Here is a 27,457-nt window from a genome sequence, read left to right as displayed (position 1 = left end):
CGTCTTACAATTTATCTAAATGAGCAGCATTTATGAAAGAGAGCGACGACGTTTGATCTGCAGCTCGGAGCGGTTTGTCTGCAGATGATGAGGAGGTCAAAGAGCTCCAGCAACACGTGTAGTTTAAAGAACACGTCAAGCCTTTTATTCTCCACGCACCAGAGAAGCTGTGACAGAAAACCTAAACTGGATGAGGAGGCAGCAGGCTGCAGTTTCACACATCTGCCAGAGGGTGTTGCTGCAGGCAGAGATTTTTCATCTGATAGTCATCTTATGGACTTCAAAACACATTTCAAACCCAAAGAAACCATGAATATAATGTGTGAGTATCCATGCTAATGTTCTTCCTCAGATCTAGAAGACACATCAGTGAAGCACAGTGCTGCGCTGACTGACAGTGAATGAACTCAGTTTTTTTATTTTTCCCTCATAAATCATCCAAGAGCCCAAATGACTCACTAGAGCGTCACAGGAGGATCAAAATAGTCCCCCCATGAATGCACCTTTTTCTCCTGTTTGTGAAGCCTTTGATTTAAAGGACCAATGAGTGAGATGAGTAGTGAGTGAAATGATAAAGTGACCTGACTTTATGATCAGACATTAATGAAACATGCTATGTTGAAGTGCTGGCTTCTCTGACAACAATGCAGCAGCCAGTATGTCCTCCTTCTAACTTTAGATTCTGCTCCTGAATGCTCTGGATTTGTTTGGACCAGAGAAGGTAGACGGTTTTAAGTCACCCCCACACGGCCGTTTTGGATGCCCCTCGGTTTGTCAGATATGAGAGCAGTTATCAGGTCAAACCAACAGGTGTTTGCAGCGATGGAAGCGGGCAAGAGAAGTGGTTCAGATAGAAGTGATTGTACCCGACCTAAAAAGCCTCTGCATGTTTCTAATAAGCTCCACGAGCAGAAACGTGCTCAAACTAGGATCAATATTGGAGATGCTTTTGAAAAATGGAGAGAGGTTAGAACACAGAAAGGTTTACAGACCGATGCAGAGCTGACTAAACACTGAAGCTTCAGTGTCCACCACATGGTGACCTGTGTGAGCATGGACTCTAGAGAGGAGGGGGCGGGGGGAGATAGATCTCTACAGTGTTTAGAATGTGGACTGCAGTACCCATTTTAAACACTAGGTGTCAGAGTTACATTTGGCTCCTTTAAATATGTTTACAGTGGAGCTAAAATATTTAGGATGTTAATTATGATTAATTAACCTTTAATGAACATTAATTAACTGCAGCTGAAAAAAAGTTAAATCAGGGTATGTTGAGGATGTTTTCTTTCTATAGAAACGATCTGAGCACAGAAACCTGGTGACACGTGTATAATTAATAAAAACAGACTTACATGATAACAAAAAGTTTTATCCAGTGAATGAACAGAAATATGACATTTTTGTTTTATAAACAATACTTTTTATAAAATAAAAAAAATAAAAATGTGACAAACCTTCCAGCACAGACATGATGAGTCTCTAAACTTTAAACCTCAAACGCAGAGTGATCCCTGGAAATCTGACGTCAGAATCCTTTCCTTTCAGAGAACTTAGGCCACGTTTACACCACAACCGTAATCCATCATTCTTCATTTGAGTTCTTAAAAGAAGTTCAGCGCTCAGACGACAACATTTTGATAACAACCTCTGTGCACACGGAGCCGCAAAAAATTAAATTAAGATTCTGTAGTATACATGCCAGGCCAGTAGGTGGCAGTGTGACTTTGTAAAAAAATAAAAAAAAGAACACGTGCATCATGCTCACCATCATCTTCCTTCTACAGAGCGGTGAACGTTTGAGTAGACGAGGTGGGGTCGTTACTCCGAGTGACCCTAAACTACAAAGACAGAACATTGAGAGGAAATGTCAACCGGGAGTCAAACAGAAACTCAGGAGCCCGCCATTGTAGTTGTAGTCCATACTACACGCTCATGGTGATTGACTGGAAGCGTAACGCACACGTGCGAAAAGTGGCAGTTTTCTCTGGAACTGCGAAATTCAAGTTTATACGATAACGGGAGACGATGCTGATTTTGAAACTTTGCATTGTCTGGCACCCAAAGGTTACCAATGTCGGCTGAAATTGTTGCAGTGTAAACGTGGCCGTGGTTTGTAAGCAGATTGAAAACCAGCTCTAGAACTTCATCAATTAAGAAAATCATCATCACTGTCTCTCAGGCTATGGAGGGCGTTTAATGCCCCATGTGTGCGTCTGTTTTCATCACAGCACCTTTCAAGTTTTTAGAAGTCATACATTCCCAGTGTGAGGTGTGTTAATAACGGTCATTTTATATTAATGTGCACAGCTCAGAACTGCCACAAGGGGGAGCCAAAGTCTGACACTCCATCAAACAGCAGCGTCTTCACCTGAGACAGCAGACGATCACAGCAGGTGTACACACGTCTTTATGAACACACCTGTATAAATTAACTCTGTGACATCATCGCTGAATCAGCTTCCTCCTCCCGCTGACTCGAGTCCACAGGCTGCGGGCCGTCTCTGCGATAGTTACCCTGCCCGGCAGACGGAGGCTCCTCAGAGGCTCCCTGATACACGCCAGCACCCCCGGCTCCGCGGGCTGCCCCAGGTACTCATGGGAGATGTAGTTAATCCTCCTGAGCTGTTTGCTGTAGTAGTTCCTGAGGTGGCAGAGCTCCTCGGCTGCGGTCTCAGAGATGAAGGAGGCCTGAGACGGAGAGCTGGGCGCCGTTTGGATTGATGAGTCTCCACCTGCTGCTGCTGCTGCTGCTGCTGCTGAGTCCGTACAGGGTTTCCGACGCACTCTCTGAGGGGGTGGTGGATTTACGTTTAGAGCGAACAGGATGTGATGGTGTTTTCTGACCATCGCTGTTTTCTATGATGTTGATTTCAACCTCGATGACGTGCTGAGGGGTGCTGGATCTGCTCTCCTCGTCTCCTTCTTCACGTCTGTCCTCTTTCTTTACTCTCTCTGTCCGTTTGTCTGTCTCTCTCTCTGGTTTTAGGTCTCGTTTCCTGCACTGGTTCCTCTGTTCTTTAAATAGTTTCTGTTTGGGCTGTAGGGGACAAGTGTTGTCCACAACGGAGTCAAAGATCTCCTCATTTTCTTCAGCAGATGGCGTCTCCTGTAACCGTGAAAACAACAGTCAGAGAACAGTAGATCATCATTGTGCATCCTTGACCTTTTAAAGTAATTATGTAACTTAAATACGTTACATAATACTGTAGCTTAGCCTCCGTCTGTATTAATCGAGTGAGATTAGATGGCTGATGTTAGCAGAGGCAGCGTGATGAAATGTTAGTGACAGTTAGTGGTGGCATGCTCCTCAGGGTGGACATCAGCACAGGCTTGGGTGAAAAATGTCAATATGACTGGAGCTTTATAAGAAACATTTCACTAAACTCTGAATGTGGAAAAATTTAAGTCTGCATGTGAAACAGGCCGTGCATTTGTAACGTGCAGTGTCCCTTTGAACTGCCGCTGATAGGCCACGTTATTCTAAATCCACTTCTCCATGTTTCTCTAACTCTAGTATGTGTCTCTAGTCTTTCTACAAACCCCCCCAATGGTGAGAAAAGTCTGTTTGGAGATTTTCCCTTCATGACATCACAAAGGGCAGTAACCCCTCCCCCAGGTGGGTGACACTCCCACAGCTAGGTGTTTGTTCTGCCCTCTGAGTCTGCCTTCTCACCGTAAACAATAGGACATGAAGCAAGAAAGCCCGAGACACCCAAGCCCTTCCAGAGAGGGGGCGTGGTCAAACACAGCTCATTTACATTTAAAGGTACAGACACAGAAACAGCCTGTTCTGAGCAGGGCTGAAATAGAGGGGTTTATAGGCATGATCAAATACAGGATCAGATTGGATTTAGAACAAGTTAACGCTGTGCCATCAAGGCTTAAGATTGGATGCATGACGTTTTCATTTTATCACCCAAGCCTGCTGATTAGGAGAATTCAGATGAAAGCATGCTGCTTATTTTTAATATTATAGAAGCGGTATAGTTGTAAATCAATGCCCCAGCTCTCCGACGGTCTGATTGAAAGTGAGGACAGATACAAACAGAGTGAAGAGTGATGGACTGTACTTTGTCAGCTCGTCCTCTGCTCAGGGTGGGGAGGCGGGGGGCTTAAAGAAGGTCTGTCTTGACCTTCTTGGACTCGGGGGCGTCACCGGCACTTTGACCTGATCTCTTTCCCTCTTTGGCTTTGACCGGGCCTCTTGCAGCTTTTACCTGCAGGTCAATAACAACAGGATTTTACCTGAGAGGGTTCAGACACCAGCATGGAGGGAGACTAGGGGACACGAGACGACGAGGACACAGGACACTCAGTACAAAGACCACAGAATCCTCATTGTCTCTCATGTTTCAGATTACAAGACACGTATTTTTATATCTGTGGGGAACAGTTTGAGGACCTGAGCTTAAGACTTTTTTCATTTGTGCATCGATTTGACTCGACACTTTTTTAAATCCAGCTTCTTAGACGTGAAGTTTTTTGCTGCTTTTCTGTCATTTCTGTCGATAAATTTAAAAAGTATTTGTGTTTCAGAAACATTTTGAAGAGAGCTATTCTGCTAGTCCATCTTTAAATACAGACATAAAATGTTGCGATGTTGGGTGTCTGTACTAAACCTCGTTAAAGATACATCGTTGTTGGTGTAATCCCCGGACTTGGTTTCCTGCCGCTCTGAACGAGACGTTGCGAGAACTTGGTGAGACTTAGCCAGAACCTGACGTCAGGTCTGCCGACGTGTCAGAGCAAAACATGGAGCAAAGTTGTAGGACACTCTCACCCGGCAGTTCTTTCAAGAAACCGCCCATCTGGAAGCTCAATCAAATGTCCCTGCGACTGCAAAGAGAGCTGGCCAATCGGAGGAGAGTGGGCACTAAGGAGACGGGCCTTAAAGAGACAGCAGCTGAAATGAGGGATTTTACTGAAGCCAGTATCTGATAAATAAGAAGGTTTTTGATCTTGATCTCAACAGGTTGTAGTGTCGAAATCAGTCTTGGTCTCAAGACCACTTTTTGAAGGTCTCCGTCTAGTCTCAGAGTGACTTGTCTCGGCCTCTGAGCGCTTTGGTCTGGGGTAGGTCTTAGTCTGGGTTAGTGTGGTCTGGACTTCAACACTATCATTAGGTGTCCTGGACTGACATCATTAATGGTGATCTCCTTTAAAGACCTCAGTTTGTTCTCTGCAAACAGTGACAAGCATCGACTCCTTGATTCATCTGTGGTTAAAATAAGCAGCCTGCGTTTCTAGATTTAAAACATTTAAAGTCATTATTAATGATGCATTAAAGTCGCTGTGCAGGAGGTTAGGGATGTTTGAGCCTCGTACCAGATCGGCCTACTGAAGAAGGAAAAGTGATTTCTCCAAATGAGAGAAGCAGTGAAATCTACAACTACAAATATAATCAAGTTGATCGCGTTAGAGCACCAACGATCGTGTTCAGTGCCGTTCTAACGTGAGAATAAAAAATATCATTGAATCACTTTGTGGACGAACACATTCAGCTTTAATAATTTAAAGACTTACCTCTGTAGAGTTACAGAAACACTATGATAGAAACACATCACACATATCGTTGAAGAAGAAGAAACTGTTAGAGGAACTTCACAAAAGAGAACAGAGACGACTGATGACACGTTCAAAACATTTAAACAGAAAACAAGAGCCGACTTCTGCTGGAGTCTCAAACCTTAGGAACATTGTTTACTACTCGTTACAGATGATGTCTTACGGTTTGATTTGGTGGAAATGATTGAATATTAACTTTACTTTAATCTACCACCATCATCCTAAAGCCCGGCGTGCGCTGTATGATTGTAGAAAAGTCGTGGTGGAACGTCGGCTCACGTTGTACGACTGATAACGACACACGACCAGAGCTCATGATTTATGAGCTCACACTGAACGACCTGAGTGTCGGGCACCACCTGAGAGCTCATACTGTACGAGTGAACTCAGGACGAAATCAACCGTACGACTTAAAAATTGGGTCTTAATCATCCTGAAATCAAACAGCGAACGCCGGGCTTACAATGTCGTTTTTTGTTAACGGCTCCAGCGTTCATCAGACTCGATGATGAAACTAAAGTGAACGTCTGAACTGGTTTTAATCCTCCTGTATGGTGAAGGAGTTTGACTGTAACTAATAAATGATCTAAACGGTTGAGATATATTAAAACATTAAAATATTTACAAAAGATAATTTAACAAGGTCAGACGATCACAGAAATGATTCCACTTCACAGAGAAAAGGGTTGGGGGGGGGGGCTTTAATATTATTTATATTTTTCTGTCAGAACTACAAATACAACATTTATTTTTTCGATTTAAACCCCCTCTTTGATTAACAGCAGAGAGAAAACAAATCAGATGTAAATAAACCAGAAACAGTGAAACTTGAACTCACCGCAGCAGCAGCAGAATCAGCCCCCGTTTGTCTCATCTTCATGCTGACTGTGTGACTCGCACTCTTTAACAGAGGAGCTTTACGGCCGAGCTTCAAGTAGAAATACGTCGTGTACGGAGTGAAGCTGAAATCCTCCCTGAAGACGACGCACAGAGAGAAATTAACCACCTGTGACTTGTCCCAAAACTGTTTCATATATTACTTCATAATATAATCTTTAGAATCGGAATGAAGTGACAATGAAATTTTATTACAGGACAATAAAATAATAGGTTTAATAATAGGAAGCATGATGTAATATATCCATGTGGAGCGACCTCATGAACAGGTTAACAAAGAAATTCTGACTTTAACGGATGATTCAGATTCCCAGAACCTTTGAAACAAAGTCCTGTATAACAAATATTCTTATTACAGCAACATGAGTCAAGCAGCTTTAGAAGGAGCAATATGTAACTCTGACACCTAGTGTTTAAAATGGGTACTGCAGTCTAAATTCTAAATTGTAGAGAGCTGTCCAGTGGATGTATTTTGGAACATGTCCGCCATGCTGCTATTGGTAGAGAATATATTGAATAAAAAGGAAAACATTCCAACGTATAATAAGTGCATAAATCTAAATAATCATCTAAAGAGAATTTTAAAAAACATGGCGGCTTACTTGAGGTATCCCAGCAGCAGCATCCTCACCACCACAGCCTCCGCCTGCAGACGGGACAGAGACGTGGTCTGGATCATCTTCCTGCGTTTGGCCGGTCCTTTCCCCAGCCACGCCTCCACCAGCTTCAGAGGAGTCACCTTCTCATCCATGGACTCCGCCAGCTCTAAGATCTGCACCACCTCCCGGGCATGCTGGGTAATATCCAACGTGCTGAAGTCTGCAGAAGTGGAGGGTGTAGATTTTATGTCACATGGTAAAAAAAAAAGCACTGCTCTAATAAAAACAATTCAGGGAACATGTCGCTAAAAATCGAAATATTTAGAGTTTTAAAAATGTTTTTTTCCCTGACCGTCTTTGTTTATGTCTGTGCACACAAACAGGAATCACTCACCTTTTGCGTCGCGACAAGTATCGCACATCTGGTTACATCCTTCATCATCCCAAACCTCGTCGAAATGAACCGCCATGAGAGAGCGCCGACACCTTCACACAGCAGACACGTGTCAAGTCATGGACCGTCATGGTTATGTATCACACTGAGGAACCTGCAGAGAATGTGTGTGTGTGTGTATGTGTGTATTTCTGTGTGTGTTACCTGTCTAGGTTCTGGCAGTAGTCGACCATCTGCAGCAGCTTCTGCTGGCCCACGTTCTCCATCACCACCATGTTGCTGATCCTGAAGATGTCAGAGAAACCGTAGTAGACGATGCAGTCGGCTGGACGGTCGTCTCGACCTGCACACGCGGCGACAGAGGGATGTTAGAGTAATAATGAAATATAAAGAGCAGTGTGAGTGAGCGTTCTGAATCAGTGTGCACCTGCTCGTCCGCTCTCCTGGTAGTAGTTCTCGATGGATTTGCTGATGGTGTGGTGGATGACGAACCTGACGTCAGGCTTGTCGATACCCATACCGAACGCCACCGTGGCTACCACCACCTACAGGACACAAACATGTTCACATTAGGGCCTGTGCACACCTTTTTCTGAGTGTCAGCTTCTTTTTTCTTAATTGTTACCAATGAGCAGAGAGCCGCCCAGAGTAAAGACGCAGCGTCCTTTTCCTGAGCGTTTCTCCTTTTCTATGCGGTCGCTCTGAGCGCTACTAGTGAGAAATCTTCGGTGATGCTGACGTCACAGTTGCTCTTTTCAAAATATAAAATATTCCCTGTATTTATGTCTCCTCCTGATCGTGTCGTGTACCCACATCCTCCACGCTCACATGAAGACGAAGTCGGAGGGCGAGCATCTTTCATTTGATGATATAGAGAAGGAAATAAAACGATCTCAAATACAAAACATAAAGTAAAAAGCATCAGAGCAGCGTCGGTCATACAGCGGCTGTTGTCGAGAGACTGTCGTCATGAAAAAAACGTGAAAAAAACCCAACAGATAAACACAGGGCCTGAGACATCAGCAGCTGTACATCTGTTTCAATGCCGGTCGGGCCGTAATTATAATAACATTAAAGCTTGTAAACAGTTTTTCAAATGGCAGATTTGGATCAAAATCCGTTTTTACCGATCACATCCTTCCTGTGTTTAAACTGAAACTCCTAAAAAAACGTCAGCAGGCGTGACAGCAAAGTACCTGGATCTTGTTGGCGGTCCACTTGCGGTGCACTCGGGACTTGTCGTTAGGGTCCATGTGGCCGTGGTACGGATACGCCAGGATGTCTCTGTTCTGAAGTTCGGACGCCACCGACTCTGCGTCCTTCTGAGAGAACACGTACACGATCCCTGCAGGACACACGACACAAACATGAGAGGACCAGCGCTCTGGCGGACAGGTCGTAGCATCTGTGAAGCTCTCAGTGCGTTTTACCTGACTGGTCTTTGTATCTGCTCTTGATCAGAGCGGCGACGTCGCTTATTGATGCATCGTTGTTGGAGTCTTTAATACGAACCTGAAGAAAAACAAAGCAAGGTAAGAGTCTTTGTAACGCACATTTCAGCATCGAGGCGGTTCCCGACTTCCCGAGGACTGAGGCTCACAGTTTGTTCCGTCTGTGTCGAGTCACAGCTCACAGGCTGGAACATTTTCTGCAGCGTTCGTTGAACTTCTCAGCTCGATCTTTCAGACTGAACTGTGACCTGACAGTAAACAATTCTTAAACCAAAGATACGATAAGAGGAAAACTCACATGTATGAAGACTGTGTAAACATTGAGTATGTGCAATCTTTAACTACTTTTTGGAACATCGCTGATTGAAAACTGATCTGTGAAGCTAACGGTGAAGCGGAGTGTAGAAAGGCTCACCGGAGGAATCTCTTGTACTTTCATGTTGACCGAACCATTATTAAGTCTTGTTGAGCTTTTAGCGATTCAATCTCGACTTTTTCTCTGGCGTCATGATTCAATCGCACGTCTTTAAAAGATAGAAATAACTGAAACCAGATTGTTCATGGTCGAGTCCCAGCTCCACACAGCGTCCCTGTTTAGTACAGAGTAACAGCGGATAGCTAACCCTAACCCTCGATCTTTAACAAGGAGTCCCATCGTCATCAGGTTGAGACCTGAGGTGAGTTCTTATATTGTTAAAATTCAAGTCGAAGCTTCTCACCCTGACGAAAGACACAAGCTGACCTTTTTGGTTCAAAACAAAATGGTTCTCGGCTCTTTAGGGGTCGCTTGAGTTTTAACAAAGTTCTGCAGCTTTGAAACATATTTATGTTGTTTTTCTTCGAACACAGATCTGTCTTTTGTTCTTGAAGCAGCTGCAGATCAGACACAGAGTGTGAGCAGCAGAACACAACCTGTGTGTGTGTGTGTGTGTGTGTGTGTGTGTGTGTGTGTGTGTGTGTTTATGTCTGAAGCAGGTGGCAGTGAGATAAGAGTTTAGTCGCTATGGTAACCACCTCGTAGTAGAGATTGGTGCGGTTGAAGGATGCGGTGATGGTGATTGGCTGCTGCACACACAGGATCTTCTCACAGTCTTTGAGGACGCTGCTGGTCGCCGTGGCGGTGAGGCCGAGCAGCGGGACTTTAGGGAACTGTCTCTTCAGGATGCCCAGCAGTTTATAATCTGCACACACACACGCACACACACACACACACACACACACACACACACACACACAGGACATGATTTAGGACGTCTATAACGAGCTGCATCTCCAAAGACAACCTTACGGTGACCCGTTGGTCTCACCTGGTCTGAAGTCGTGCCCCCACTGGCTGCAGCAGTGAACCTCGTCCACGGCGATGCGACTCAGCAGGTTTGCTTTGTAAGATTTCTCCAAACGGGACATGAGCAGCTTGCTTTTGGCGATCTTCTCCGGGGTCACGTACAACAGCTTAAAGGGGGACTTTGGGTCCGTCATTCCAGCCATGACTGTCTTAGCGTGCTCCTGCAAAAAAATTACATTTTTAATTTGTACAAGAAAACTTTACAAAGCTGGAATATGCCGCCGGTCTTTACCTTGCTGCTGTTCGCATTCAGAATGACTGCCGACACTTCGATGGACTTCAGGTACATGATCTGGTCCTCCATTAGGGACAGCAGGGGGGTGACGACCAGTGTAAAACCTGACACACAAACACAAAGACAACACGTTTGAGGATGAGCAGTGTAAGAGCAGCTGATTAAATTCACACTGTGCACGTGGGTCTGAGTTTACCCTCAGAGCAGACTGCAGGCAGCTGGTAGCAGAGGCTTTTCCCTCGTCCTGTGGGCATCACTAAGAACAGATCTTTGCCTGACAGGCTCAGGTTGATGGCCCTCAGCTGCAGCGGTCTGAACTTGGAGAGACCGAACGAGTCCTTCAGGTGCTTCTCTGCTTCTTTAGACCACGGGAAATCTACAAAACATAAAAGTAGTAATGCAAATCTACCCCCACGCCTGTTCATACTGACTGTGCCTCCATGCGTGTAGAGTACCTGTCCCATCGTAGCGCTTTAACTCCTGCTTGCTCATCACGGGCTGGGCCCCTGAGGACTTTGAGGAAGACGAGGAGGAGGATGAAGGCTGAGCAGCGTCGCAGGCGTCCTCCAGCTTCAGCAGCAGAGAGTTCTTCTGATCCGTCAGCTCCGCCTGTTTCTGCAGCAGCTCTGCGATCTGCAGCTCCACCAGCTCCAGCTCCGACTCCACCGAGTCCAGCTGAGCCTGAACATCTGAGCGGAGAACAAACGACTGTCAGCAACGATCCCTCAAAGCATCGAACGCCGACCTTATAGCAACTTTGTCAAAACAAGATATCGTTTAACCATCTCTCTTCATAACCAGCAGGTCATTTATTTCTAATCGTGTTCACACTGCTCGGGGAATTATTTCTACGGATGTATTTTAAGTCAGCTTCCTCAAAGACAGCGTGAAGCGTGCTTATTTATCTCAACTCATAACGATATCACACGTGGCATATTCAGTTCTACCCTAACTTTATTGTATCGCTTCAAAAATAGGAAATAAAAGAGTGCCACAAGAGGTTGTTAAGCGGGCTCTTTCAGGGGAGGAGACAGTCAGGTCTCACACCTGCACAGGTACTAATCCTCGGAGGATCACACCTCCTCAGCTAATGATCTCACTCCTTCTCTTTGTACCTCCCCCCCTGAGGGTTTAGTAATGTGTCATTAGTCTCCATGAAACCTCCCTCCTTACATACAAAAACAACCGCAGCACAAACAGACTGTTTACAGCTCAGCACGGTCCGTCTTCCCCGGAGTCGTTTTTTTTTTTTCTTTCATGTAAATAAACGAATACAAAGATGTTTGTAAAGTAGCTTCTGCAAACATGACACCTCGGTGAAGGAGAAGTGTATTTATTCCGTGTTTTCCCCGCGATGATGCACATTTATTAACATGGCAGTGTTCACATTAAGACGCACCATTAGTTCTGCAAACACCGTCCATTTGTATCCGCCTGCTGACGTCACAGAGAAGCAAACCTGCGGACTGTCAGAGACGTAGAATCCTTTAAAAAAAAAAAAGAAAAGAGAAACATTTAGATGATTCAGTTTTGGAGAGGAAAGTATGATTCAGTCTATACAATAATAATAGCCTTAGTTTATATAGAGATGTTCTAGACATGGTTAAAGGGTGTCATGTTTATCTTTTGCTGCAAAAAAAAAACGATTTGTCGCCGCTTCGTTCATGCCTCCGACTGATTAAGGCGCCATTTCATTTATGCATGCATCTTCCCAAGGCCTTACATCTTTGGAGTCTGTTTGTCATCTAATCTCAGGGCTCTAACTCATCACTGTGCTCTGTATGATCGAGTCGGCCTGCACTGACCACTCGTAGACAAAATCATTGACATGTCCTGATTAAACCTGCTTCCCTCAAACTTGCGCAATGTTATTCATGTAAAAATGTTGGAAACTTCAGTCTCCGCTCTGTGATCCAGTCACAACCGTTTCTGTGAGGGGTTGAAACGACAACGGTGACATCGGCAAATGATGCTGCATGAACTGATGTCTGTGGCCGATGTTGATCTGTTGTGCCAAATCAATTTAATGCTGACATCTAGCACACCCAGCTCCTGATTCAGAGAGGAGGTTTATTATCCGGCAGATGAAGTCACCTGTTGTACAAACAGAGAAAATGTTGCATCATGGGAGTCTGACTAAAATTTCATTTCAAACTCGGAATTTTCCCAACCGGTGCATCTCTAGTTTTTAATAAGAACAGTGTCTATGTTTACTGTTAATCAATAACTTTTTATTGCTAAATATTGGTCTTTATTACTTAATTTCTTTGCATTTTAATCTTTACCAACAGTTCAACCTCACCTTGTTATCGTTTTGTATTATATTTGCATGTGGACACCTGTTTATTTAATGAATTTGTTCACATTTGCTTGGACACACGTGTCTACATGTGTGTAAATGATGATTGCACTGTGTATAAAGTTTGTATTTCTTAAATGAACACACATATTATAATTTAGTAAAATGTATGAAATGCTTGTTTCAGCTTCTGTAAAGCTGTTTGACTTGCCTGGTGTCTGAAGGGTGATTGAAAAACGTATTTTTGTCACTAATATCTACTTTAATGTTTGTAAGCTGTGAACTCTGTAGTTGTTAGTGACTGTTAGCTTGAAGCATCCTGTTTAACTAAACTTACCCTCCTCTTTCTTCCGCAGCTAACTGCATTAGCTTCACTTTTTGTAAATGTTCCCCTCTCTGTTGGAGATTAAATCAGCCGAAACTGCTGGGGAAAGACTCTAAAAGAAAGAAACAAAGATCACAAATAACTCACCATCCAGAGACTCCGTCCTGACTTCTTCTTCTTCTTCGTCTGTTGCTGAATCCACTTCACCGTTGCTAAGCAGTCACACAGAGCGCGCCGCCACAGAACACTGGAGCAGGTCAGGGGTGAGGCGTCCAGGGGGATTTGTACCCTACGCGACGACTGCCAGGCGAACTACACGCCTCGCCCTTCTCGGCCAGATCGTCAATGTCCTTTTAACCACCTTCAATCAATAGCCCGTTGTTAATATGATTGATAATAAATGCCATAATGTTAATATGATAACATAAAAGATTAGGTTGTCTAAAAATCATTCGTTTCCATTGGTCTAAGGGCCACATCAGTGCTGCCTGACAGACCGTAATCAGGAAGAATGACCAAATAATAACTTGTGATGCATTCATGAAACACGTGAAACAGCGAGATTGTTTTATGTTTATTGTACATTTGGTACGGAAGAGGATTAGGGCCAGGCATGAGAAATAAATAGTGAGAGGAGGAAGATTTTTATTCACTATGCATTTTGAGAACAAAGTAGAAATGTCGAAAATGAAACCAAAAAGTCATGAAAAAGTCAAAATGTAGAGAAAAAAGTGGCAATGTTGAGAAAAAAAATTGCAATGTCGGATATAAAATTGAAGTTCAAGTTCAAGAATAAAGTGGAAACATCACGAAAATATATTTTAATTTTAAAAAAATGTTTAAGTCTTTGGAAAAAGTTGAATAAGAAGTGCCTTGATTATTCTATGTTTATTTATTTCATTTTTGATTTATTTCATTTGTGTAGTTATCATATATTTTTGTACTGTTGTTTCTGGCCAGTTTGGCTTTTTTATTTTATTTTGTCACAAACAGTTTAAATACCTTATTAACGTAAAAAATAAAGCAAGATTGTTTCTTGTTTTCAGCAAATATTTCTACAATGTTCAATATTGTACGTGTGTGATGGATCAATCTTTGGTACAATCCAATTTAATATTTTTTTAAAACAACTTTATAAAAACAACAAGTACTTAAATATAATAATGCAAACTAAAATATTTTTGATTGATCGATTTGATTGGTGTAGGATATTGTAATTTTCTCTTGCTCAAGCCTTTTTCTCACGTGGAAAAAGATGTAAATCAGGTATGAATATATAATTAAATACCCTTTTCTTAGGTAATTAAGTCAGAAAAGAAAAGCTTTTTTACGCTCAAATCTCGTGGTTTTTGTATCTTTGAAAATATTTGTAAATCACGATGTACATTGAACGCGACACGGCGTTGTTCCGGAAGATGACATCGGGAGAAGGTGTGTTTCCGGAAGACGTGGCTGTTGCTGCAGTGGCAGCTGTCATCCAGATTTCCCTGAGAGGAGTGTTTGAATAGTTATATTTATATTTTCTTTATTTATATTTAATTTAACGACTTTATTTGGCGCCAAGATGATTTCGCTAACGGACTCCCAGAGTAAGATTTCACTGTTTTTATCGCCTCTGAATGTTGTCTCTATCCTTTCTATAACACCGGTGTTATGTCGAGAAATGCATCCCTGCCGAGTAGTGCATGCACCTCACGGAAGTGTTAGAAAACTGTGTAAATGTTATTCCTGGGTGTAGATCTGTGATGATAAAGTATGTGAAGTTTATACTTCATAAACGTGAAGTGTCCATATTGTTCTGTAGACTCGGTAGAAGACGCATTTTCATTAACTTGTGTAAATATGACCAGCATACAGTGTTTGACTCTTCAGTGTCTGTAGAGTAAATTTAAGGTTGGGTGCAAAATATGGCAGTGTATTTTAAGAGGGAATCAAAAATGTAGTAGTGTAGAAATTGTGTCTACTATATTTTTGCATTGTCCTGCGAGGTGAGTGCAATTCTCGGCAGGGATGCATTTCCTGACATAACACCGGCTCCATCTGAGCTAACGAGCTGTTAGCCTCCAGTGCTAGGAGAGTTAGATTTATGATTTGTCTCGTCGCCTGCATTAAACTCTGGTCCTGACAGCTACCAGCTAACTCTCAGTGACTCTCCTTTAAAACGAAAGTATCTGAACATCATGTTGAACCTGTAATGATTATTATCTCTAAATAGCTATCTACTGTTTACACGTTTCAGGGCTGAGTTTCTGTCTCTGATTAAAAAAATGTTAACTATATAAAAAACAGTGAACTATAAATAATTAAGTCTTTGTAGCTCCTCCAGACTCAACTGTCTGTCTGTAGAGGTATCAGACCTCTACACACCGTTTACAACACATCTCGTGTGTGTGTGTGTGTGTGTGTGTGTGTGTGTGTGTGTGTGTGTGTGTGTGTGTGTGTGTGTGTGTGTGTGTGTGTGTGTGTGTGTGTGTGTGTGTGTGTGTGTGTGTGTGTGTGTGTGTGTGTGTGTGTGTGTGTGTGTGTGTGTGTACACTGACTGAGATATTTGAGGTTGATTTCTCAACTCTGAGTCTGTCTGTGTTTGTGATGATCTTTATTTGGTGTTGTGTGTTCTTATCTTCTGTTATGTCCTTTTTTAAATTCTTCTTCTTGCTGTAAAACTTTTTGCTACAAACAGTGTTTGTTTTTAAAAGCGCTGTGATACATAAGGTCGACTTCTTTGTCGAGCTGTTTTGTTAAAAGTGGCTTCACATAAAGTCAAATCTTTCATTGTTGTCATTTTGTTTATGAATGCATATATAATTATTGACCCTCTGTCTCTCTCTGTCTCTCTCTGTGTGTCTGGTGTGTGTGTCTTCTGCAGAGATTGGAATGGGACTAACAGGCTTCGGCGTGTTTTTCCTCTTTTTCGGGATGATCCTGTTCTTCGATAAAGCCCTCCTGGCTATTGGAAATGTGAGTTTTTTTCTGATCATTACTTTTTAGACTTGACTGAGAGAAAGCAGGACTTCGATTTTCTGGGATGCTGAGAAAAAGTGCAGCTGCTACTTATTACTCCATATTCGCTCGTAGCAACACTGTTATGTAGTTGAGTTTGATTAAACTTTGACACCTAGTGTTTAAAATGGGTACTGCAGTCCAAATTCTAAACATTGTAGAGCTGTCTCCCCCCGCCCCCTCCTCTCTAGAGTCGATGCTCACGCAGGTTGCCATGTGGTGGACACTGAAGCTTCAGTGTTTATCCAGCTCTGCATCGGTCTGTAAACCTTTCTGCGTTCTCTTCATTTTTCAAAAGCATCTCCAATATTGATCCTAGTTTGAGCACGTTTCTGCTCGTGGAGCTTATTAGAAACATGCAGAGGCTTTTTAGGTCGGGTACAATCACTTCTATCTGAACCACTTCTCTTGCTGTCCTGCTACTCTGACTGGATGAAACGAGAGCTGAAACAGACTCATCGTGTTGGATAAAGGTGAAGCTGTTTGTGTGTTACTGCAGTATGATAAAGAACCAATCACAGGACTCCTCTCTGATATTTCACGCCGTAGATCCTGTTTGTTGCCGGACTCGCCTTCGTCATCGGATTGGAGAGGACGTTCCGCTTCTTCTTCCAGAAGCACAAAATGAAGGCCACAGGTTTCTTCCTGGGCGGCGTGTTTGTGGTGCTGATTGGCTGGCCCATCATCGGAGTCGTGCTGGAGGTCTACGGCTTCTTCCTCTTGTTCAGGTGAGACGTCAGGATGGAGGAAGAAACACGCTTTCTCTCTCTAAGGGCGCACGCACACTCGGCAATCTGTAAAACACGATCGACCCCTGAAGTCCAGTTCGTTTGACGAGTGTGAGCTCTCCATACACTTCCTCGGCGCTGGCTTCTGCACGGTACAGTTCCCGCACGAGCTGCTTCAGCACCGTGCTGGAAAACTTTGCTCGTGTGAGTGAGCCCTGATATGTAGCAGCATGCAGTCAGTGATACAGATCAAACAGCCTCTCTAATGATGGTTAATCAACATGATCACCCGGCTGATGTGTAAGCCTCAAACCGCTCCCTACACACGAGGAGGGTTCCGCCATATTGAGCGCCGTGCAGAACCTCCGAGGGTGGAGCGAGGGCGGGGTTGATGGTTAAACCCTCCAACAGCGACTCTGTCTTATTGAACAGGTGTAACACCGTTTACTGTTCGTCCTGGGAGACACTCTGAGAGTACATGAAGGTTCTGTGTTATCCCTCGCACAAACGTAAACGCCTTTAAGTAAGATAGAAACAGTCGTACAGACGCTCACATCAAAAAGTTTACTTGTTTTTTTTTAAGATTTATTTTTGGGAATTTTGTGCCTTTTATTAGAGAGATAGGACAGTGGATATAGTCAGAAATCAGGGAGAGAGAGAGAGTGGGGAATGACGTGCAGGAAAGGAGCCACAGGTCGGATTCGAACCCGGGCCGCTCTACAGGACTACAGCCTCCATACATGGAGCGAGCGTCCTAACCACTGTGCCACCAGCGCCCCAGAGAGTTCACATTTTTAATCAGGATCTCATTAATGACTGTGTGGTCTCAAAAACAGCTCGTGTGTTTATTTCATTGTGATGTGTCTAACCATTCTCTCTCTCTCTCTCTCTCTCTCTCTCTCTCTCTCTCGTCTTCGTGCAGGGGGTTCTTCCCCGTCATAGTGGGCTTCATCAGGAGAATACCCGTGCTGGGCTCCATCCTCAACCTTCCCTTCATCAGTGCAGTAAGTATAACGGAGCGCGGCGTCTGTGTTTTCGGCTTTGTTTACTCGCAGCATGGCTCCCTTTCCTGTCTACGATCAAACAACACGCCAGGAGAACAACACAGACGTGCTGATCGGACGTCAGACGAGCGCTCAGCGTCTTCACAGTTTTGATTGAAATGAGGCGTCACAAAGATTGATAGAAACGTTGGAATGTAACTTTAGGCTCAAATGAGTTAACATCTCAGAACTCCCAAGCTGTAACTACTCGCAGTTAGCTGTGTGGCTAACGCTAACGAGCATGCTGCGTCCATGCTGTGGTGTGAGGAGTTGTTGTGTTGAGGTGAATGTCTCTCTGTCTTTGTGTTTTTATTGAAGCCGTCGTAAAGCTCTGAGGACAATCAGCAGTCGTGGTCAGTCACTGCCGATTTTCCCCCCTGCATGCTAACATGTTTAACACGCTTTAAGATATTCATAACACGAGTGAGCATTTTTTTAACGTGTGTAAGACGGCTTTGTTCCCCCCCCCCCCTTTTCATTTTTTTTTTTTTTTAACAACATTTAACTTCATGTCTTTATTTAGATTTAAAGGAACACACGACAGGAAGAGGAAAGAGATTCATGAACTGGTGATTCTGAAAGTTCAAAAGAAAGCCCAAGACGTATCAGCTGACCGCTTTAGCTGCAGTTTGGAGTTCGGAGCCCTGAGGTCCAAAAAAAAAACACACCTGCACTTACTGCTCGTCACCAGAGGGGTCGCCAAAGAGAACCAAAACTTAGATCGATCCACTTTAACTCAAGCACAACTTCCAAGAACGTCCATAACCCTCAAAGATGAAGCATTTAAGAAATTTCAAATTAAGTTATAAAAACTCCTCAATCTTATTTTAGATCGATAAGTTTGAAGAGAAATTCCATCATTATACGTGAAAACACCAACATAGGCACCAGATATTCACTTCTCTCCCAGAGTCTGACTGATTGATTTAATCTTCAGAATTGAAACACATTTGTTCTTAAAGACTTAAAATGCAGATTGGAGACCTTTTGGATGAAATAAAGTCGACTAATCGACAGAATGACATCGATCACTCGTGTTCGTCCTGTGGCCCCGTCGTGTGTTCCTTTGAGTCCTGCACGCTCTCCATCACTAACGGCTTCGATAAAAGGGCGGTCCGTCCCGTCATCGCTTGAATTCACACTAACAGCATGTCATCAACACTCCTCATGTCCGCGTCTGATATCAAAATGTTAAAAATAACGATATGATTGCTAACGTGACCTCCGTCTTCTCTTTCAGTACGTGGACAAAGCGGGCGAGAGCAACACGATGGTATAACAGAGACTTTTTGTACGCGGAGCAGCAGGTTTTATAAAACAACACGACGCCCCTTCAGCTGATTTAAAGGAGCCGCCCCTCCCCCGCCCGCCCCTCCTGCAGGTAGAGACTGCTTCCTGTCTCGTCTGTAATTTCACCGCCACCAATCAAAGGTTCATCAGAGCGTCGCAGCACCCGTCTGTTACGATGGAGGACGGAGACCCCATCAGAGCGCCAATCGACTCGCCGCCTACGTGACGTTCTTCCTCTGTGGAACCGACGGAGGGAAACAAAGAGGATTAAAGGACTGGACCTGCGGCTTGCCATACCGTCACATCTCTGTGCCTGTGCTTGAACTTTATTTGCATTTTGTGTCTCTGCAGTAACTCTGTGACGCTTTATTTCTTTTTGTCCTGCAGCTATTTGAGCGCCGAGCGTGGCTAACGTGATGCTTTCCCTCTGTTACATGTCATTTCTTCACGGTGAAACGGCTCAGTGCTTCACTTCCTGTAAACTGAGGTCCATGTGACCGAACTGGAATCTGTTACTCCTGTTTGTGGTTTACGTCGGCGGCTGCACCTTAAAGTAGCTGACGCCTGGAGAGAAGCTAAGAAACTTGCTGTAGGGAGCAGAATGATGGTGCGTTCAATTTCACCTCGGAAGTCAGGATTCCAGACCGCTGGACGAGTACGTCATCAGGAAAGTCGGAATTCTCTGAGAACCTTCAGTTGTCCGAGCGAAAATCCAACATGGCTGCTGCGTGCATCTACAGTAACGTTAGGCTGTAACTATTTTTTTTTAGCAACTTAGGCCCCGTGTTCACCTAACGTTTTTCTTTCCTGAGCACCTTTTTCAATTGTTTTCAATCAGGAGGGAGTGTTCGCGCAAACGCTCCCAAGCACACAGCCAGCGCTTTACTGTCCGGAAAAAAAAACACCAGGTGGACACGGGGGCCTTAGTCAGTCCTGTGGACGTGTTGTCAAGTTATTTTCACACTCAAGTCGCGTGATGTTCTTGTCAGGTATTCGCTAACACAACAAAGGTACTCCTGGCGGCGTCCACGTTGGTCATCCGGCTTGTTTCCAACTCTTCACTGGAACGTGGTCAACTCAGGTGTGACGTCATTCCCAGCTCCTAGCTCCGAGGTAAATGGAACGCACCATAAAGCTAACAGGCAACTAGCATTAATACCACACTACAGCGCCACCTCTCAACAAGTGGCCACTTGGTGTATTGCAGCAAAAAAAGGAATTCCCCTGAATCCCAAAAAAAGCTTTTTCTCCTCTGACGTCTTTGAAATTTACGATTGCTTTTCAATACAACGGGTTTCAAGACAATATGACCTCTGCTCTCTTGAATGATCGATTGAAGCCAAATGTACAGAAGCTTTAGAAAAGCTACGTCTGTTTCATAGCACAGGCGTGTAGGAGAGAACTCTACCAAACAGAAACGTAGCCAACATATTTGTTGTGGCCGTGTGTTCTCTGCAGTATTTTTGTTGCTGCGGTATCAGAATAGATAAAGATATGGTTAAAGCCTGGCGGTTGGGGTGTGCGCCCTGCGTACAGAGGCTGTGGTCCTCTTGGCAGCAGCCGTGGGTTCGAGTCCGGCCTCGGCCCCTACGGCTGCACACCGTCGCCTGCTCTCTCCTCCCAATGTTACCCGTCTCACTTCAGCTATCAAAGCAGAAATAGCCCAAAATACTAACGTTTAGAAAATAAGGTATGGTTTGATTTTTACTAGCATTGTATGAAGGTTTCAATTCTTGTGTTGCAACGACCTTCGCTGACCTTCATAACGGAGGAGAGGGACGACTCTCACTGTTACTATTTTTGGATTTATAGAAGTTTAATTGTTGTGAAACGTTACTCGCGTCAAGAAAAGTGAAGATTTCAGACGTCATTTCACGTTTTAACAGTCAGCTAACTGTTTTAGTTTAAGGAGTTGAGCAGCGTTATGAGACGTGTAGCTCAGAAACCTCCTGATTGATTTGATACTGGCGTCAATAAAATCCCTCATTTCCGCCTCTGCCTGAAACGCTTCATTTCAGCTGCTGTCTCTTTAAGGCCCCGCCTCCTTAGTGCCCACCCTTCTTCTGTTTGCAGTCACAGGGAATTTTGAGCGAGCTTCCTGGTGGGCGTGTCCTTGAAAGCGCTGCCCGGGTGGGCGTGTCCTACAACTTTGCTCCATGCTTTGCTCTGATAGGTTCTGGCAACGTCTCGTTCAGAGCAGCTGGTTTAGTACGGACATCCAACATCATAACATTTTATATTTAAAGATGAAATGAATAAACAGACTCTTCTTGAACCGGAGGACGAACACTCCTCAACACTAACTGGGAAGCAGCTTCTCTTCTTTCTTTCTCCCTCTTCGAGCTTCTCCTCTCTGTCTGCATTCATCCAGTGTCCTTAAACATCTGTTCAGCTTTAAATCTTCAGATTTGTCTTTATGTTTCTCCAGCTGTGGGTGTTTTCTGTTGCTCTGCTCGGAGCATCCAGAAACTGACGTTACCTGTGAAATGACGACGTGTGTTTTTTCTTGTACGGCACTTTTGTAAATATACTTTGGAATCAAGCTTTGTATCTGCACTCCTCGATGTGTCTGCTTCTTTATTCCTCGCCTGTCTTTGACTCAAAATCACATTTTTCCGCTTCCAGATATTAGATTATATATTTATTTATATATAGATATGATAACCTTCAGGCCAGGAGCACGTCCATCGAGATCATTGAGACATGCAGCAAAGGTCAGAGGTCGACCCAGAGCCGCTGCCACGAGGACCATAGACCCTGGACACGGGGCACGCGTCATAACAGTGAGGCTATCGACGCTCCCTTGTAGCGTTTTTGTAAGCAGATATGGGATTTTGACTTGAGATGATTTAATTTACTCGTCTCTCCTGACTGAAGAATTTAGGAATTATCGTTCATAACTTTGAAATACGTAAGTGAGTGTTGAAGTCAAAACCAAATTAACCGAGACCAAGACCTACCCGAGACCAGAGTGCACCGAGACCGAGACAAGACCAAGACCATAAATATCACCGAAAGAATCTTCATCTTGTGTGCAGGGGGCGTGTCCCTCACTTAGACCGTAACACCGGGAAGGTTGCGGTCATAACCGGGGAAAAAAATCAAACTACAAATGATTTGAGACCTTTTTTCCTAATTAGAGTAATGACTTGGAAATATAGCCGATCAGTGATGGTCATGACAGGCCCGAGTAAACATGCTTTCAATTCTGAGACGAGAGGAAAAAGTGACCGATCTAGAGACCAAGACTGATTTCGAGTTCTACAACTCTTAAAAAAAAGGAATCTGTGTCAAATAAAGAAACAAAATGTTTACTACTAATAAATACGACTATTTATAACATAATGTTGAAGAAAGCTGGTTGTAGCACCCCCCCTGGATTTTTGTCTAGGGCCCCTAAAGACATTAGATCCGGCACTGATAACTTTGGTTCAGGAACAGGACCAGTGACCTCAGTATGTCTGATAATCCTCCATCAGCCTCCCTCACAGTCTGCAGCTGCTCTGTTGTAATGATTTCCCTGCAGCTCCATTCATTATTCGGAGTGTGGCCTTTTGATTCATAAAATCCAGCTCTCATCTCTCCGCGTTCTGCTCCACTAAGCACGGTGCAAACATATCAATAACCCCACAGGGGGGGGGGTTGGGACCACATTTCACCCGCGCGGCCTGCAGCTCCATTATGAGTCATTAAACTCCACCACGGAGCAGAGCGCGCGCGTATGGCAGCTGTTTTAATTCAGAAATATTTACAGTTCACTCTGCTGCTCAGTGGATGGAGCAGGATCGATCCGTGACTCCGTTCATTCACATTTTTTCCAACTCGCCTCCGATTCATTAAATTGGCGTGACCTATGGCTGCAGGAGCGCGCGCGCCCATAGGGACCCCCGCCCCGGAGGATATAAATGCAGGAGGAGGGATCACAGCCGGAATGTTTTCACTGCCTCATCCTCCCTGCAGGACACCAAAGTCTCAGCCTCTCTGACAACATGAAGGTAAGAACAAGGCGCGGAAAGTTTTGGGTTCCGGGTGCGAAAATCTTCGGACTAAAACGGTTTGATTCTCTGTTACCTAGGTTTGCTCTTCTTTTTTTTATTTTCCATACATTTAATATAATTAGATATGAATAATATATATAATATTAATATAATATATTAATATAATATTCAATATAGAATAGGAAACTGTCGAAAGTATGAAAGAAAATGCGATTATAAATGAAAACAACTAAACTAAATCACATTTTTGCCACTTTTTCAAAGTGCATCTTTTTCCTGGCTTTACCCAGAATCCACTTGCTGATAAAACATGTATTTCCTAATCATGGTTAATCTCTTCTGCATGTAAAATATTAATAAACTTTGCATAGAAGTTACGAGGGTTCACAAGGAATCTAAGATTCAGTGTAAAGCGTCACGAGGCGCACACCCTGCGCGTAATTACGCACGGAAACTTTCTCGGAGTCTTTCTCTAAAAAATAATGCTAAAGGATTAAAAGTTGTGAATTAAAAAAGTTTGTATTTTACTCTCACAGGGTTTGAGGACGATCACAATCACTTATGTACTCACCCTTTTGCTGCTGGCCTCGTTTATCTCTCAGTCGTGGAGCGCACCGAAGGTACATCGGATTGGTTTGGTTCTCTGTTCGTCTTTAACTCTGAAGTTTTCCCTCAATGCCTGCAGAAAAAGATTTGTGTCAGTTTAAATAAAAGAAGCTGCTTTTTTTTTTATAACTTCCTTTGTTTCTTTACTTCAGAGTTCTTTCCAGCGGAGGAACTGGACCCCTCAGGCGATGCTCTACCTGAAGGGCACTCGTAAGTACTCACCTGACTCACCTGCTCATCGTCTCTCTGCGCAAAAAGGTAGAGAAAGTGTTTAGATTAACAGAGAAAGAAACACATTTTGAATAAAATACTGCATGCATGAGAGGAGGCAGTCTTTGTGAAATCAGGCAGAGTTCAAATCAACCTTCAGATGAAACATTAAAATCTTAAAGCACTGTGCATGCTGCAGATTTAATTAATCATGTTTTTATTGTTTTTTAAGTTGAGCTACCTTTGGATCTCCATGTTGTTCAAACTACAAAAAGAAACTTAATTTATTTAGCTGTGAAAAGAACAACTGCACATTCTGTTATTAATATTTATTACCACTTGTGCTTTTCCAGCCGCCTAGAATCTCTTAGGCCGTGATGATTTTATGTTTCTCACAGTTTAAGAAGCTTCCTCCTAAAGTCTTGTTGAAAAAAGAAACAGATGAAGTTCTACTTTCTGAAATGTTTGTTGACTAAATGTCGCTCTCAGGTGTTTAAAGACGTTTCAGGAAACATAAACTCCCCTCAAAGAGACCTGTGATTTTCTGTTCTGTCTTCTTCCAGAGGGGCGCAGGTTCATCTCAGAGGACAGAAAGGAAGGCGACGTCTACGACACGTTACACTTAGGTACAACAAACATTTCAAAACAAGTTCATTTGCATATTATAAGAAGTACTGTTCGTCTTCTTTTGTTTTGAAGAATGGAAGATTTACAGAACAGTTTTTAAGGAAGAGACAAAATTTAAAAAAAAAACATGATTTGTGTTCCGTGCTTAAGTTCTCTGTCAGAAAAGTCATTTTGAGTTTGCCGTTTGTTGCCCACAGGAGACGATCTTTGTTAGGTGTGTTTATTTAATCTGTTCTTAAACTGTAATATGCATTCTTCCATGTTTGATTTCTGTCCCACGAGAAGGAAAAATCTTCCTCCTATCAGGGAGAGAAACACTTAGGAAATGATCCTATGTGTTCGGTCATTGCTCCTTGTCAGAGATGATCTGTGTGGGGGTTTTGTTGGGACGGCTGTGGCTCAGTCGGTCCTCGCTCAACCGGAAAGTCAGGGGTTCGATCCCCAGCTCCTGCAGCTACAAGTCCGATGTGTCCTTGAGCAAAACACTTAACCCAAAGTTGTTCCCTCTGCTTGGTCGGCAGTATGTGAATGGATGAGTTAATACTGATGGACTCTTTACCCAGCAGCCTCTACCATCAGTGTGTGAATGTGTCAGTGTGACCTGCGGTGTAAAAGAGCTTTGAGGAGTCAGAAGACTAGAAAAGTTCAAGTCCATTTATCATTTTATTAACTGCAGAAATAATTGATTTGATGTCTGTATCATCTGTCGTTGGCGATCTGTGTTTGTTTAGTTTTTACCTGCAGAGATCGTCTGTGTGTTTACTGTTTGTCAAAGATAAATGTTCTTTATAACGCGTGTGTTTTTGTCTCTATTAGAGACACGCAGTCAGAACACGGAGAAGCTGAGTGTGGATCAGGCAGCCACCGTCCTGCTCAACTTCCTGCAGCAGGCCAAAGAGGGAGGTGAGGACCACGCCTGCACCTTCCTACCTTTATTTATTCATTATTAATATGAAATTAAGTGCTGAGAAACATTATCATTACAGCTGCTGAGGTTGGAATTCAGAAAATCAGGCGGAGCTAAAGAAACTCTGGAGAAGCACAGATGGGGTTTCTTCATGAAGAGAGAAAGGTTTCAGCAAAAAGCTGCAGCAGCACTTGTAGTACGAAGATCAATTTTATTAACTGTTTTAAGACCAAGACGTTTCGGCTTCTGGCGTTCCTCAGGGTCATGAAGGCCGCAAGCTGAAACGTCTCGGGTCTAATAAAGGAGATAATGAAGCTAAAAAAGGAAAAGAGCGTTTCTGTTTTACTAAGATACATGGTTAAATTTTAATCACATTTATGATTTATTTAAGGAAGGTTTGATCATCATGCATCCAGGGGCGTGGCCAGGGTCATCCTAGAAATCTGATTAGCATTCCCAAAATCCTGAACTATAATTGGCTGTTTGACTTTTGTTCAAATCGACTTTTGTCTGTGCTACATCAGGCTGCTGGAAGCTTCCTTAGCATTTTAGTATAGCTCATTTCATTTGGTTAGTATTATAAATCAGAGATGCAGCGACCGGGACAATCAGGGCCGATAGTCGATACCGATGTTTACAACATTTTCTCTCATGTTTGACGATGAAAATAAGTCAGAGTTTGTCCAGCAGGTGACTTCATCAGCCCGATAAAAACTACTCCTCTCTGAATCAGTAGTTAGGTGTGCTAGATGTCAGCATTAAATTGATTTGGCACAACAGATAAACATCGGCTACAGACATTGGTTCATGCAACATTATTTGCAGATGTGCCGATGTCTGTCAACACAGCCGATATCAGTCGATATCGATGTTGACCTGATACATCATTAGTTTAAATAGTGACTCTGGACATAGGAAGATGTTTTCAGTGGGTCATTTGCAGAATTAATTTTAAATGTTATGTTCCCTTAACACGTCTGGTCTGTGTATGACTCAAGACTTTCCTTTCCTTGTGTAGGCGATGAAAACCCAGACGAGGTGTATTTCCAGGAACTGCCAGTGTGGAAGAGAGAATATTTCTGATTGTCTTTCGTACGTTTGTGAAGCTGTCGGACGGACTGGGTGTAAATATGGAATCTCTGAAAATGTTTAAAATGTGATGTTTTAATAAAAAGTTTGAATTCATAACACAATTGATCTTTATTTATTATGACTTTTTATCTTTCCCTGAAATCAGTAGACTTGTATTATTGATAATGCATTTATTGAAAAGCATAAGTAAAATGTTGGAGGAGGTTGGGGTGAACTTTCTTTAAAGGACTGCAGCTACTTAAAGGTCACATATTCTCCTCCTCTTCAACCAGGTTAAATGAGTCTCAGAGCTCCTCAAAACATGTGTGTGAAGTTTCTTGTTCTAAATCCACTCTGATCCTGTATTTGATCACGCCTATAAACCCCTCTATTTCAGCCCTGCTCAGAACAGGCTGTTCTGTGTCTGTACCTGTAAATATGTAAATGAGCTCTGACCATGCCCCCTCTCTGGAAGGGCTTGGGTGTCTCTGGCTTTCTCGCTCCATGTCCTATTGTTTAACGGTGAGAAGGGAGACTCAGGGCAGAACAAACACCTAGCTGTGGGAGTGTCACCCACCTGGGGGAGGGGTTACTGCCTTTTGTGATGTCATAAAGGGAAAATCTCCAAACGGCCTTTTTGAGCACACAATTTTCTGAAAAGTGGAGCAGGCAGAAGACGGAGAGGATGGACTTTTCTCATCATTGTGGGGTTTGTAGACAGACTAGGGACACATATTAGAGTTAGAGAAACATGGTGAAACTTTAACTGAGTGGGAGAGATACTTAAATCACATAACTTCCACCACCGTTACATTATGGGGTAAAACTCAGTAGAGCAGCTGACAGAGTCAATATTTGACTTCTGAA

The 27,457-nt window shown here is 43.3% G+C and overlaps 3 protein-coding genes across 6 annotated transcripts; 2 read left to right on the top strand and 1 right to left on the bottom strand.

Moving 5' to 3' along the window:
* Window positions 1-2,531: 2,531 nt before the first annotated feature.
* On the bottom strand, window positions 2,532-13,520 carry recql (RecQ helicase-like). 3 transcript variants are annotated; one of them, XM_020644669.3, is made up of 16 exons: window positions 13,258-13,513; window positions 11,886-11,971; window positions 10,942-11,175; window positions 10,683-10,862; window positions 10,484-10,590; window positions 10,214-10,412; window positions 9,921-10,087; window positions 8,886-8,967; window positions 8,652-8,800; window positions 7,883-8,000; window positions 7,660-7,798; window positions 7,456-7,547; window positions 7,065-7,281; window positions 6,404-6,539; window positions 5,524-5,544; window positions 2,532-3,106 (listed from the first exon to the last, which is right to left on the bottom strand). In XM_020644669.3, exons 2-16 carry the CDS (start codon window positions 11,908-11,910, stop codon window positions 2,672-2,674), a joined length of 2,301 nt encoding a protein of 766 aa, XP_020500325.2. In that variant the 5' UTR covers window positions 11,911-11,971; window positions 13,258-13,513; the 3' UTR covers window positions 2,532-2,671. The 3 variants fall into 3 exon arrangements, with proteins under 3 accessions (XP_020500325.2, XP_020500326.2, XP_020500327.2); XM_020644671.3 differs by lacking the exon at window positions 5,524-5,544 and adding an exon at window positions 4,071-4,217 and having other exon boundaries at window positions 2,967-3,106; window positions 13,258-13,520; XM_020644670.3 differs by lacking the exon at window positions 5,524-5,544 and having other exon boundaries at window positions 13,258-13,512.
* A 1,013-nt stretch (window positions 13,521-14,533) lies between these two features.
* On the top strand, window positions 14,534-21,727 carry golt1ba (golgi transport 1Ba). 2 transcript variants are annotated; one of them, XM_065951598.1, is made up of 6 exons: window positions 14,534-14,699; window positions 15,977-16,068; window positions 16,660-16,838; window positions 17,761-17,842; window positions 18,200-18,234; window positions 19,122-21,727. In XM_065951598.1, the coding sequence occupies exons 1-5, from the start codon at window positions 14,675-14,677 to the stop codon at window positions 18,206-18,208; spliced, it is 387 nt and encodes a 128-aa protein (XP_065807670.1). In that variant the 5' UTR covers window positions 14,534-14,674; the 3' UTR covers window positions 18,209-18,234; window positions 19,122-21,727. The 2 variants fall into 2 exon arrangements, with proteins under 2 accessions (XP_065807670.1, XP_020500356.1); XM_020644700.3 differs by lacking the exon at window positions 18,200-18,234.
* Window positions 21,728-23,101: 1,374 nt separating this feature from the next.
* Window positions 23,102-26,712, top strand: spx (spexin hormone). The gene is made up of 6 exons (XM_020644661.3): window positions 23,102-23,166; window positions 23,706-23,789; window positions 23,928-23,985; window positions 24,549-24,611; window positions 25,429-25,515; window positions 26,538-26,712. Exons 1-6 carry the CDS (start codon window positions 23,161-23,163, stop codon window positions 26,600-26,602), a joined length of 363 nt encoding a protein of 120 aa, XP_020500317.3. The 5' UTR covers window positions 23,102-23,160; the 3' UTR covers window positions 26,603-26,712.
* Window positions 26,713-27,457: the final 745 nt, after the last annotated feature.

This window comes from Labrus bergylta, chromosome 23, assembly GCF_963930695.1.
Source record: "Labrus bergylta chromosome 23, fLabBer1.1, whole genome shotgun sequence".
Lineage (NCBI taxonomy): Eukaryota > Metazoa > Chordata > Actinopteri > Labriformes > Labridae > Labrus > Labrus bergylta.
Note: the sequence above shows the minus strand (reverse complement) of the source record. Positions and strands in the feature narration are given on the sequence as shown.

Excerpts from the sequence above, each read along its gene's own strand:
- recql (XM_020644669.3), bottom strand. The coding sequence starts at position 11,910 with ATGGACGGTGTTTGCAGAACTAATG. Across the intron at positions 8,968-9,920 it reads GCACCAATCTCTACTACGAG|GTTCGTATTAAAGACTCCAA; the intron begins GTGGTTACCATA and ends GTTTTTCTTCAG. Across the intron at positions 7,548-7,659 it reads TACTGCCAGAACCTAGACAG|GTGTCGGCGCTCTCTCATGG; the intron begins GTAACACACACA and ends TGCTGTGTGAAG.
- golt1ba (XM_020644700.3), top strand. The coding sequence starts at position 14,675 with ATGATTTCGCTAACGGACTCCCAGA. Across the intron at positions 14,700-15,976 it reads TTCGCTAACGGACTCCCAGA|AGATTGGAATGGGACTAACA; the intron begins GTAAGATTTCAC and ends TGTCTTCTGCAG. Across the intron at positions 16,069-16,659 it reads CCCTCCTGGCTATTGGAAAT|ATCCTGTTTGTTGCCGGACT; the intron begins GTGAGTTTTTTT and ends TTCACGCCGTAG.
- spx (XM_020644661.3), top strand. Across the intron at positions 23,790-23,927 it reads AGTCGTGGAGCGCACCGAAG|AGTTCTTTCCAGCGGAGGAA; the intron begins GTACATCGGATT and ends TCTTTACTTCAG. Across the intron at positions 25,516-26,537 it reads GCAGCAGGCCAAAGAGGGAG|GCGATGAAAACCCAGACGAG; the intron begins GTGAGGACCACG and ends TTCCTTGTGTAG.